Here is a 13,045-nt window from a genome sequence, read left to right on the forward strand (position 1 = left end):
GAAAAATCCATCCAGGGATCTGGGTGCGTCCTAATTTCTCTGAGCCTCCTGGCTAGTATTATCTAAAAAATCCAGGGATCTGGATGCTCTAAAATCGTTCTGGTCCTGCTGGCTTTTATTTCTCTAAAAACACAGGTGTACCCTGTTGGGTTCATTTTAAAATACATTTTTATATTTAATTTGTGTTTTAGCATACTTGCTGAGCATTAGTGTTTCTAAAAGGCCCAAAACGTAACATTTTCATGAAGAATGGGAACATGATTTTTTTTTTACAATGTTTAAAGACAAATGCATATGTTTAATATGCCATGCTAAGGTTGCTTTGGCGAAGAAGGGGAATTTACAGAGACATTACTCAAGTCTGCATCAAAAATATGATGAAGACTTTCTGCCTAACAGTGAACTAAGGAAGATTAAAGTGAAATCCCTGAAAACTCATTTAGGAGCGCAACAGCTCACATTCACAAAACCTATTGTGCAGTCCCAGGCTGCAGCTGAAGCATCTTTCCGTATAACAAATATTTTAGTGAAACACAAGAAACCTTTCCAGGATAGTGAAATGTTGAAGGAAGCTTTCCTTAGTGCTGGAAGTGTTTTATTTGAAACATTTAAAAATAAAGATGACATCTTGAAAGCAATTAGAGATATGCCACTATCTCGTCAAACTACAGTGAGACGAGTAGAGGGAATTGGCAATGACTTACAGAGGCAAGTGAGAAAACACATCAGTAACTGTTGTTACTTTTCCTTGCAGTTTGATGAATCCACGGATATAGTGGATACTTCACAATTAATTGTGTTTATAAGAATGGTTTTTCCTGATATGAGTAGTATGGAGGAGTTTTTAACTCTCATCCCTATGAAGGGAAAAACTAGAGGTGAAGACATTTACCAAGGCTTTCTGAATTTTGCCAAGGAAAATAATCTTCCTCTTAGCAAACTAGTGTGCATTGCCACAGATGGAGCCCCAGCCATGGTTGGCAAGAATAATGGGTTTCTTGGACTATGTAAAAAAAATGAGGATTTTCCTGATTTTACAAGAATCCATTGTGTTATACATCAGAATGCACTGTGTGCTAAAGTTTTAAACATGGATGATGTTATGGACATTGCAATGAAAATCGTAAACTCAGTTCGGGCAAGGAGTTTACGAAGACGACTTTTCCGTACTCTACTGGAGGAAAGTGAGGCTGAATATGAAGACCTGCTGTTGTATAATGATGTAAGATGGCTTAGTCGGGGGCAGTTCTTAGAACGATTCCAGTCCTTGTTGCCTGAAATAACGGAGTTCTTGGAATCACTTGGAGAAAGTCCATCTCAGCTGCATGATTCATCATGGTTGCTACAGCTTGCTTTTCTAACCGATTTAACCAGTCACTGCAATGCATTTAACCTTGAACTTCAGGGCAAGGATAAAAATATTATCCAATTAATAAGTTCAATAAATGCTTTTAAATCAAAATTGCAGTTTTTAAAGTCACAGCTTTCAAAGGGAATTTTGAGGAATTTTCCCAGTTTTGAGAAAATGATAGACAAGAATCCCAAGAGCAGCAGCACATATGATACATTCTGTGCTGAGATCCAAAATCTTTGGGAAGAACTAGAGAGGCGATTTCAGGACATTAAGCAGCTTGAACCTATCCTAGCCTTCATGTCATTTCCATTTGCTGATGTTGACATTGCTGACATTTCTGGTATAATCTCCTCTATGTTCAATCTGAATACATCAAATGTAGAGGAAGAAATATTAAAACTGCAATCTGATATCCCTTTGAAAGCAAGAGCTTCTGATAATAATTTTTGGAAACTACTCAGTGCAGAACTGTATCCATGCTTGAGATCAGTAGCTCTTCATTTGACGGCATTTTTTGGGTCAACCTACCTTTGTGAATCTGCTTTTTCACAAATGAAAATAATTAAATCAAGATATAGAAGTCGTATGACTGATGAGCATTTAAAATACTGCCTTCATATGTGCCTAACTAGCTTGGAACCGTCGTTTAGGGAGTTAACACAAGACATGCAGCCTCATGCAACAACTTCACATTGCCAATAATTTTATGTGTAAAACACCCTTTCATTAGAGCCTAAAATGAATGTTTTGTTTGTTTATGTATCGCATTATGATTGTTTACTATGGTAGATCCCAAAAGATTTTTTACATTTACAGTAGATCCCCAAGTCCGAAAGTGTGGCCACCCCTGATATAGGAACATATGGGGATGGAAAATATGGAAGCAGGATGCTATGAGGCAGGAAGACATGGGAGCAGGTAGATATTGGGAGAGAAAGATTTGGGGGCAGGAATAAATAGTTCAGGAACATATGGGGGCAGGAAGATATGGGAGCAGAAAGATATGGGGGAAGGAAGATATGGGAGCAGAAAGATATGGAAGCAGGATTATATAGAAAAAGGAACATATGGGAGCAGCAAATTATGGGACAGGAAGATATCGGACGGGGAAATAAAGGGACAGGAAGATGTGGGGGCATGGAGATATGGAGACAAGAAGATATTGGAACAGGAAGATATAGGAAAAGAAAGTTACTGTTTGGAAGCAGGATTCTATAGTAAAAATAGAGGCAGGAAGATATTGGAGCAGGATGATATAGGGACAGGAAGATATGGGTTAGGATAATATAGGGACAGGAAGATATGGGAGCAGGATGATATAGGGACAGGAAGATATGGGAGCAGGATAATATAGGGACAGGAAGATATGGGAGCAGGATGATATAGGGACAGGAAGATATGGGAGCAGGATGATATAGGGACAGGAAGATATGGGGGTAGGATGATATAGGGACAGGAAGATATGGGGGTAGGATGATATAGGGACAGGAAGATATATGGGTAGGAAGATATGGGGACAGGATGATATGGGAGCAGGACGATATAGGGACAGGAAGATATGGGAGCAGGATGATATAGGGACAGGAAGATATGGGGGTAGGATGATATAGGGACAGGAAGATATGGGGGTAGGATGATATAGGGACAGGAAGATATGGGAGCAGGATGATATAGGGACAGGAAGATATTGGAGCAGGATGATATAGGGACAGGAAGATATGGGAGCAGGATGATATAGGGACAGGAAGATATGGGGGTAGGATGATATAGGGACAGGAAGATATGGGGGTAGGATGATATAGGGACAGGAAGATATATGGGTAGGATGATATAGGGACAGGAAGATATGGGGGCAGGAAGATATAGGGACAGGAAGATATGGGAGCAGGATGATATAGGGACAGGAAGATATGGGGGTAGGATGATATAGGGACAGGAAGATATGGGGGTAGGATGATATAGGGACAGGAAGATATATGGGTAGGAAGATATAGGGACAGGAAGATATGGGGGCAGGAAGATATAGGGACAGGAAGATATGGGAGCAGGATGATATAGGGACAGGAAGATATGGGGGTAGGATGATATAGGGACAGGAAGATATGGGGGTAGGATGATATAGGGACAGGAAGATATGGGAGCAGGATGATATAGGGACAGGAAGATATTGGAGCAGGATGATCTAGGGACAGGGAGATATGGGAGCAGGATGATATAGTGACAGGAAGATATGGGGGTAGGATGATATAGGGACAGGAAGATATGGGGGTAGGATGATATAGGGACAGGAAGATATGGGGGTAGGATGATATAGGGACAGGAATATATGGGGGTAGGATGATATAGGGACAGGAAGATATGGGGGCAGGAAGATATATGGGTAGGAAGATATGGGGACAGGATGATATGGGAGCAGGACGATATAGGGACAGGAAGATATGGGGACAGAACAATATGGGGGCAGGAAGATATGGAAGCAGGCAGATATGGGAGCAGGAAGATTTGGGGACAGGAAGATATGGGAGCAGGAAGATATGGGGGTAGGATGATATATGGCTAGGAAGATATGGGGACAGAACAATATGGGGACAGGAAAATATGGGGACAGGAAGATATGGGGGCAGGAAGATATGGGGGCAGGAATCAGGGATGGCTCTATCATTAGGCAGCTTTAGGCAGGTGTTTAGGGTGTCCCAGGATCTGGTGGACACCACTGAGGCTTAAGGTTGGCATGCAGAAAGGTCGACATGGGTTAGGTCAATAGGATCATTATGTCGACAGGGTTATTAGGTTGACATGGGTAAGGTAAACAGGGTCATTAGGTCAACGTGGGTAAGGTCGACAGTGAAAAAGTTGACATGTTTTTTTCTCTCGAATGACGACACAGTCAACATAAACACTAAAATGTAGCACCGCGTCCCTCGCATGGCTTGCTACGCTTGCTATGCTTTGGGCACGGTGTTGGGCACTATTTTATTCTCCCACCATGCCATAGTGGATGGTAGAGCATGAAATACCGCACATGGCTCAAAAAACAGTAAAAAAAAAAACAATGTCGACCTACTGCGACCTAATGAACCTGTCGAAATAACCCATGTCAACCTTCATGCATGTCGACCAAAAATCATGTCAACCTAAAGTCACGTCAACCTACCTGCATGTCGACCTAGTGGTGTTGACCTAATGCTTGTTGACCTACTTGATGGTGACCAAATGACCATATCCCATTTCTGACACATAGGCCGTTATTCAGATCTGATTGCAGTACAAATGTTGTTGGAAAATGGGCAAAACCATGTGCACTGCAGGTGGGGCAGATGTAACATGTGCAGAGAGAGTTCAATTTGGGTGGGGTGTGTTGAAACTGAAATCTAAATTGCAGTGTAAAAATAATGCAGCCAGTATTTACCCTGCATAGAAACAAATTAACTCACCCAAATCTAACTCTCTATGCACATGTTACATCTTCCCCACCTGCAGTGAACATGGTTTTGCCCATTTTCCAAACCAATTTGTACTGCGATCAGATCTGAATAAAGGCCACAGTCATAAATATCAGTTAAGGGGATAACATGTATGCCACATACTGTACAATGCATAGTTTTCCATTATTCATTTAAATATTGATATGTTCTAAAACATCCTAACTGTACAGGGAATATGTTGCGTCATATGCTAATTGTAACAGTAGAACAATACACATATTGCATACTAAAAAGTAACATTAGTCACTAACTTGTATGTTTATGTTTAATATTCAGATCCAATTTTACTTACTCTTCCATGTCTCCAATGTATTTTCCCTGGATCAACGTACAGCTGATTATCGCCTGGGACTGATCCATCAAATGTTCCCACATATTTCCATTTCTGTGCAATTAGTTCTCCCACATAAATATATATCCAATTTAGTATGTGTAATGGAGAAGTGAATTCTCCTTGTGCATTAAAAAATATTTCCTGACCATATTCATCTCTATGATGAATCGTTCTTATGTATCTGTGAAGCTTTCCGTAAAAGAGAGTGAGATATAAATTTAAAATGGTATTGATAATTACCATGTGTGAGCATGAATACGATTTTGTAATGATATTGTACAACAGATCAATGCAGATACAATAAACAACAATGTTAGAGGTACTACCTCTACAAAGAATTACAACATACAGTACTAGTATAAAGATCAGATGTTACTTCAGATTCATCAGATCCTTACAACCTGTACTCAGGACTAGATTTGTGATTTACTGAAACTCGGAATACAGGAAAACAGTAACACATTTGCTGTTCTCACTACACTTGTTGAGGTCCATACACATTGGACGTTTTTTTCCAGCCTTTATAGGCAGCAATCAGGGCCGGATTATAATGGAGACACAAGGGGTCAGTGCCCCTGGGCCCCCCTCTAGCTAGTTGGCATGTATTGGGGTAGTGCTGCAGCTTCACCTATCTGCCAATGTGACAATGATTAATGGTGCTGAGCATCGGGAGCCAAGGCACACTGATTGCACAACTGTGCTGTGCATTACTGGGAGTTGACTAAGTCCCATGACACTTTTCACCAGAGGGCAGAGGCTGAGAGGTTTGTGCTGAGCTCTGATTGGTGGAGCTCATTACATGCTTCTCAGGCCCATGGAGAACAGCAGCAACAGCTTAGTCATGGGAGGGTTTTTAATCAGAGGCAGCACTAGGACTGTGAGGTCTCCTACAGAGTAAGGTGCAGAGGGACAAACACAGGCTTTTCATGTGATATGTATGTATGTATGTGTATGTATATATATATATATATATATATATATATATATATATAAAACAAATGTTGATATCCGGCACTCCTGTTTAAGGGGTATAACAGCCCCCGGTGCCCTCCAAAAGAGGATATGCAGAGTTATTCACGGCTGCTGGCGGCACTCAACTGAGGGTCTTGACAACGTGAATGAAGAACACTGGAGCCGTGTACAGTTCGTGACTAACAGTTTCGGAATTTTAATTCCTTCATCAGAGTACAGATATATATATATATATATCCCCTGCAGTTACCCATTGACCAAGTTTAATCTGCCTTTACTCTGTGTTTTGACAGTGTAATATTCTCCCATCCAGTTTGCGGCCAGTAATGACAAGTGCAAGGGCCCACCCCTGTCTAAAGTACCCCGGGCCCCCCAAAGGCTTAATCTGGCACTGGCAGCGATGTAATGGAAAATCACTCAGTTCATACACACTGAGCAAGTTTTGCATAGGGTGGACAGCTTCCCATAGCAGGACACTATGGAAAGCTGTCCACTTAAAACAGCCTGTCAGACGGTGGTTGTCAGCGAAGATGCAGGAGCGTGCATCAGTGCTCACCGCTCATAGCCGGGGCATACACATTGGGCAGCTTTTGAGCTGAAATTGCCCAAAACGAGTTGTTTTACGCTCAAAATCGCACAGTGCCCGTTCGCCATGCACAGGTTATATATTTTCTGCAAGTAAAAAAAAAAATGCTGCCACCACAGCATAGTCTAGCACAGTCTAGGTTGGCTGCGGGACGCAAAGAACGGAAGTGAAGTGGCTAGGGAAGGGGGGGGGGGGGGGAAAGGCCATGTGCAGACATGTGCAGCCTGAGTTTCCTGGCACTGTGTCACCCAGCCCCACCCCGGCTTTTTACTGCTGGAGTCTGGACAGGACTGCATGCAGGCAGGTTGGGTGGGGTGTTATGTGCTGAGTATGGGTGGCTGTGCTGACTATCTATTGGGGGGTGGTGGTTGTGTGCTAAGTTTGGGGGTCTGTGCTGACTATGAGGGGGCTGTGCTATCTATGGAGGGGGGCTGTTCCAACTATGGGGGGCTGTGCTGTCTGTCTAGGAAGGGCTGTGCTTTATAAGGGATTGTGATGTCTATGGGTGGCTGTGCCAACTATCTATGGGGGGCTGTGCTATCTATCTATGAAGGGCTGTGCTTTATGAGGAGCTGTGATGTCTATGGGGGATGTGCTGTCTACCTATGCATGGCTGTGCTGAAGTTATGGGGGAGCTGTGATGTAAATGGAGGCTGTGCTAAGTACCACAGTATAGCTTAGTGACCCCCAGGCTTCGTTGGATTTTTCATGTGGCCCACATTGTCTTAAAGGCTAAAGGCCCCTGCACTATAAAGTTATCTTTTCAATCTGGTTGGTTGGAATGAAAATCTGGACTTTTTGGGAACATATTTAAATCAACCGTTTGCTCCCAAAATCTTGAAAATGGACCAAAGCAGTCATCTGCATAAACAGATTTAACTAATTTGTCTGAACGACTATTTTTGTCTGTTTTCCATGTTAACTAGCAAATCATTAATTGTCATTTGTTTCCATAAATTTCAAGATTTTATTCAAAGCAGCCAGATTGGAAAGATAATCTTATAGTGTGTATGGACCTGAACACTCATTAGTCAAAAAGCAACCACTAGATCAACTACCTGAACTATTAAATAATAGAGTTACTGCTTTCAGTTTAGTTAATGATGCTTAATCAAAATGGAGAGTTTTACCCACAGGCATAACTAGGGGTTTGGATGCCCAAGACAATGGGTTTTGAAATATGGCACCCCCACACACTCTCATAGATAAAGAGAGATATTATACAGCATCTCCACCTTGGGGCAGCAACTATCAAGCTCTTTCGCATGGTGCCTACCCATTCAGTACTTCATCTTAATTGCTCCTCCTCCATCATTGTACTGCCATCCGGCCTTGCAGTGGCTAATACTATACGGTACAAGAAGACGGCTTGATGATGCAGTAAGCCATCTTGTTATCATTTTGGGAAATCCATGGCACCATTTTTGAAAATCCAAGATGGCCGTGGGAAGCCAATCATGCTTCAATGCATCATCAACCCAACTCATTGTATTAGCTAATATTAGCAAGTGCAATACTGAAAAGGCAGTCCAATGGAGGCGGAGGAGTGATGAAGAGCTCCTGAAGATACAACATGCTGTGGACATCCTGGATGGCAGCAGCCATGCAAAAGAGCTTTAAGACCACAACCGCCGACCCCCTCCCCCACTCCAGGAGAATAATGAAGAAGATACAGTGGAAGTCCTTGATGGGCAATGGCCATGTAAAAGCTTAAAGTGGTGAATATTTTGGCTACAAAGTGACATGCCGCTTTACTATACTGTAGTAAAATTAGTGCAAAAGGAAATGTTTCTCTTCCAATAGTTAAAATAAGCCCCAATGAAAATGTTATCTGCACAGGTCAATTTAAACTGCAGAAGTCACTGAAGGTTCTCTCTCCTCTTACTTCAGATCAGCACAAAACATATTTATTCATCACTCGTAAGCCCACTCGAAGCAAATGTTTTGAAAGCTAGTCTGCTACCTTGTGATTGCCTCTGTGTTTGTGCATGTGTGAGAGAGAAAGAGATGTAGGGTGACATTCTATGGAATGAGAGTTGTGTTTTTTGGCGAATTTTACTCCAAAAAACGGAAATCGCATTTTTAATCTGATGCAAAAAGGTCCCTTAATCGCATATTTTGTGCGATAAGTCATGCATACTGAAAGTGCGGTAAAAATTTGCACTTTTATCGCATCCAGATGTTTTCCAATAGAAAAGTATACAATTTGCTTATTTAACCCCTTCCAGCCGCAGCCTGTTTTTGCCTTCCTGACAGAGCCCTTTTTTTCAAATCTGACAGGTATCACTTAAGTGGGGATAACTTTTTTTTGCTTTTACTTATCCCAGTGATTTTGAGACTGTTTTCTCGTGACACATTGTACTTCAAGTTAGTGGTAAATTTGGGTCGATACAGTCTGTGTTTTTTTGTGAAAAATACCAAAATGTCGTAAAAAAAATGGAAAATTTAGCAATTTTCAAAATGTTAAATTTTCTGCTTGTGAGACAAATAATCATACCACTCAAAATAGTTAATAACTAACATAGACCATATGTCTACTTTATGTTTCCATCATTATTTCAACATCCTTTTAATTTTTTTGGACACTAGGAGGCTTAAAATATGAATAGCAAATTCTCAAATTTTCAAGAAAATTTCAAACACTGATTTTTTTAGGGACCAGTTCAGTTCTGATGTGACTTTGAGGGACTTGTATGTGAGACACCCCCATAAATGATGCCATTTCAAAAACTGCACCCATCACAGTATTCAAAACAGCATTTTTGAAGTTTGTTAACCCTTTAGGTGTTTCACAGGAATTAAAACAAAGTGTAGGTGAAATTTCAAAATTTAATTTTTTTTGCAGATTTGCAATTTTAATACATTTTTCTAAGGAACACAGTAGATTTTACTAGAGAAATGTGACTAAAAATTGATTCCCCCAATTCTTTTGTTTTCATAAATATCCTATATGTGGCCCTAGTGTGCACGTTGACCAAACCACAGGCTTCATAATAGAAGGAGCACCTACTTGATTTTGGAGCCTCCTTTTTATGAGATTATTCTTTAGGCACCATGCAGGTTTCTAGGCACCATAAGATGCTAAAAGTTAGGAACCCCCCCACAAGTGACCCCATTTTGCAAACTACACCCCTCAGGGAATTCATCTAGGGGTATAGTGTACATTTCAAACCCCCAGGGGTTTCACCAATTTTGATACAACTGGGCTGTGCAAATGAAAAATTACATTTTTTACACAAAAATTCAGTTCTGGCTCCAAATTTTTCATTTTCACAAGGAATGAAGGAGACAAAGCACCCCAAAATCTGTGCCCCAATTTCTCCCGAGTACGGCAATGCCTCACATGTGACCAAAAAATACCATTTGGGTGCATGGCAGGACTCAGAAGGGAAGGAGTGATTTTTGGATTTTGCAGCTCAGATTCTGGTGGAATGTTGGTGGGTGCTATGTCGCATTAGCAAGACCCCCGAAGCACCAATACAGTGGAACCCCCCCACAAGTGACCCCATTTTGCAAACTACACCCCTCAGGGAATTCATCTAGGGGTATAGTGTACATTTCAAACCCCCAGGGGTTTCACCAATTTTGATACAACTGGGCTGTGCAAATGAAAAATTAAATTTTTTACACAAAAATGCAGTTCTGGCTCAAAATTTTTCATTTTCACAAGGAATGAAGGAGACAAAGCACCCCAAAATCTGTGCCCCAATTTCTCCCGAGTACGGCAATGCCTCACATGTGACCAAAAAATACCATTTGGGTGCATGGCAGGACTCAGAAGGGAAGGAGTGATTTTTGGATTTTGCAGCTCAGATTCTGGTGGAATGTTGGTGGGCGCTATGTCGCATTAGCAAGACCCCCGAAGCACCAATACAGTGGAACCCCCCCACAAGTGACCCCATTTTGCAAACTACACCCCTCAGGGAATTCATCTAGGGGTATAGTGTACATTTCAAACCCCCAGGGGTTTCACCAATTTTTATACAACTGGGCTGTGCAAATGAAAAATTACATTTTTTACACAAAAATGCAGTTCTGGCTCAAAATTTTTCATTTTCACAAGGAATGAAGGAGACAAAGCACCCCAAAATCTGTGCCCCAATTTCTCCCGAGTACGACAATGCCTCATGTGTGACCAAAAAATGGCAGGACTCAGAAGGGAAGGAGTGATATTTGGATTTTGCAGCACAGATTCTGGTGGAATGTTGGTGGGTGCTATGTCGCATTAGCAAGACCCCCGAAGCACCAATACAGTGGAACCCCCCCACAAGTGACCCCATTTTGCAAACTACACCCCTCAGGGAATTCATCTAGGGGTATAGTGTACATTTCAAACCCCCAGGGGTTTCACCAATTTTGATACAACTGGGCTGTGCAAATGAAAAATTACATTTTTTACACAAAAATGCAGTTCTGGCTAAAAAATTTTCATTTTCACAAGGAATGAAGGAGACAAAGCACCCCAAAATCTGTGCCCCAATTTCTCCCGAGTATGGCAATGCCTCATATGTGACCAAAAAATACCAGTTGGGTGCATGGCAGGACTCAGAAGGGAAGGAGTGATTTTTGGATTTTGCAGCTCAGATTCTGGTGGAATGAATGGTGGGTGCTATGTGGCATTAGCAAGACCCCCGAAGCACGGTGAAATGATGAACCTAATAATCCATAGATGTGTGGTATATTTTAAAACACTCCTTTATACATAGGCCGGGTTTGTCGGGGCAAGTTTCACAGTGGAAAATAGTATCCTTTCTTATTCCCTTTTTATACCAAACTTTGCACCTTTTTTGTGTCCTGCCCTTTCTTGCAGTGGAGGGGATTTCGTTAGGAAAATGCTGCCCTGGTACAATACGGGGGCCAGTACTAGAAGTACTGGGGCCCTCTGCCTGCTGGTTCCCAAATATTAGGCCCTTTATGACTTCCTCTTGAAAGTGCATAAATGTCCCCCTCTGGCTGGTAGAACGGAATAGCACGTAAGCGTTATACAGTGCCATCTGGATGATATACACGGCCAGCTTCTTGTACCAGATTTTTGTTTTCCGCAGGGGACTGTACGGCTTCAGTACCTGATCTGAAAGATCCACTCCGCCCATGTACTTATTGTAATCTAGGATACAATTAGGTTTTGAGGTGTGGGTACTGGTACCTCGTACAGGGATGGAGGTGGTACTGTCTCCATGAATTGTTGTCAGTATAAGGACATCCCTCTTGTCCTTATATTTGACCAACAACATATTTTCGGTGGATTGTGCCCTGCTTTCACCCCTTCTCAGTACTTGGGCAATGTGCGTTTTTGGGAGGCCTCTTTGATTCTTGCGCACAGTACCGCAAGCTGCTGTACCTCTTGAACCAAGGGCCTTAAACAGGGCGATGCTAGTGTAAAAGTTATCCACATAGAGGTGATAACCTTTATCCAGGAAGGGGTGCACTAAATCCCAGACAATTTTTCCACTAACACCTACGAGGGAGGGGGGGGCATTCTGGCGGTTCAATTCTTGAATCCTTCCCTTCATATACCCTAAACCTGTGGGTGTACCCTGAGGTGCTTTCACACAGTTTATACATTTTTATGCCATACCTTACTGGGAAGGTACTGGCGGAATTTAAACCTTTCTTTAAAATGTATAAGGGACTCGTCGATACAAATAAATTTTTCAGGGATGTACATCTCTGCAAATTTGGCACTGAAATGATCAATGACCGGCCTGACTTTGAATAGCCGGTCAAAGGTGGGATCATCTCTGGGTGGGCACTGCAGGGACGTGCAGTCAGGGGAGGCAGGGGAGGCAGTGCCTCCCCTGTCATTAATGATTAACCATAATTAAAAGAATACAAAGAAAATACTTATGACACATATTATGTGTCATAAGTATATGCTTTATATTATAATCATTTGTACCCCTTTTTAAAAAGAAAAAAAAAATATTGGTCTAGGAGGCACCAAGTGCGGTGCCTCCCGCTAACAATGTTAAATGTCCAGAATCAGGGGGCGGGCAGTGGGCGAAGCCGAGGACTTGGCTGTAAAAGCCCATTCAAAATAGCTATAGAAACGGCACCTGTGGCGGTGCCTCAGTGACAGGGACGTGCTTTCTGCCTATATGAAAGTACGCCTCTGTCACTGAGGCAGATGTGATTGGGCAAGCACATCTGCCTCTGTGACAGGGGCGTGCATTCATAACGGAGAAAGCACGTCCCTGAGGTCTATCACTGAGGCACTTCCAGGGGAGTATCTACAGGCTGGCGTCCAAGGCTGCTTAACTGCCTTTTGATGCTCGCCGCCTGCTGTGTACTCGCCGCCCGCTCCCCCCTGTCCG

At 42.3% G+C, this 13,045-nt stretch overlaps 1 protein-coding gene across 1 annotated transcript; it reads left to right on the plus strand.

The window, feature by feature from the left end:
- The first annotated feature begins 274 nt into the window (after positions 1-274).
- Positions 275-2,056, plus strand: LOC146075453 (general transcription factor II-I repeat domain-containing protein 2A-like). The gene has a single exon (XM_083184759.1). It carries the CDS (start codon positions 275-277, stop codon positions 2,054-2,056), a length of 1,782 nt encoding a protein of 593 aa, XP_083040885.1.
- Positions 2,057-13,045: the final 10,989 nt, after the last annotated feature.

Source organism: Crinia signifera, chromosome 1 (genome assembly GCF_055691185.1).
Source record: "Crinia signifera chromosome 1, ASM5569118v1, whole genome shotgun sequence".
Taxonomy (NCBI): Eukaryota; Metazoa; Chordata; class Amphibia; order Anura; family Myobatrachidae; genus Crinia; species Crinia signifera.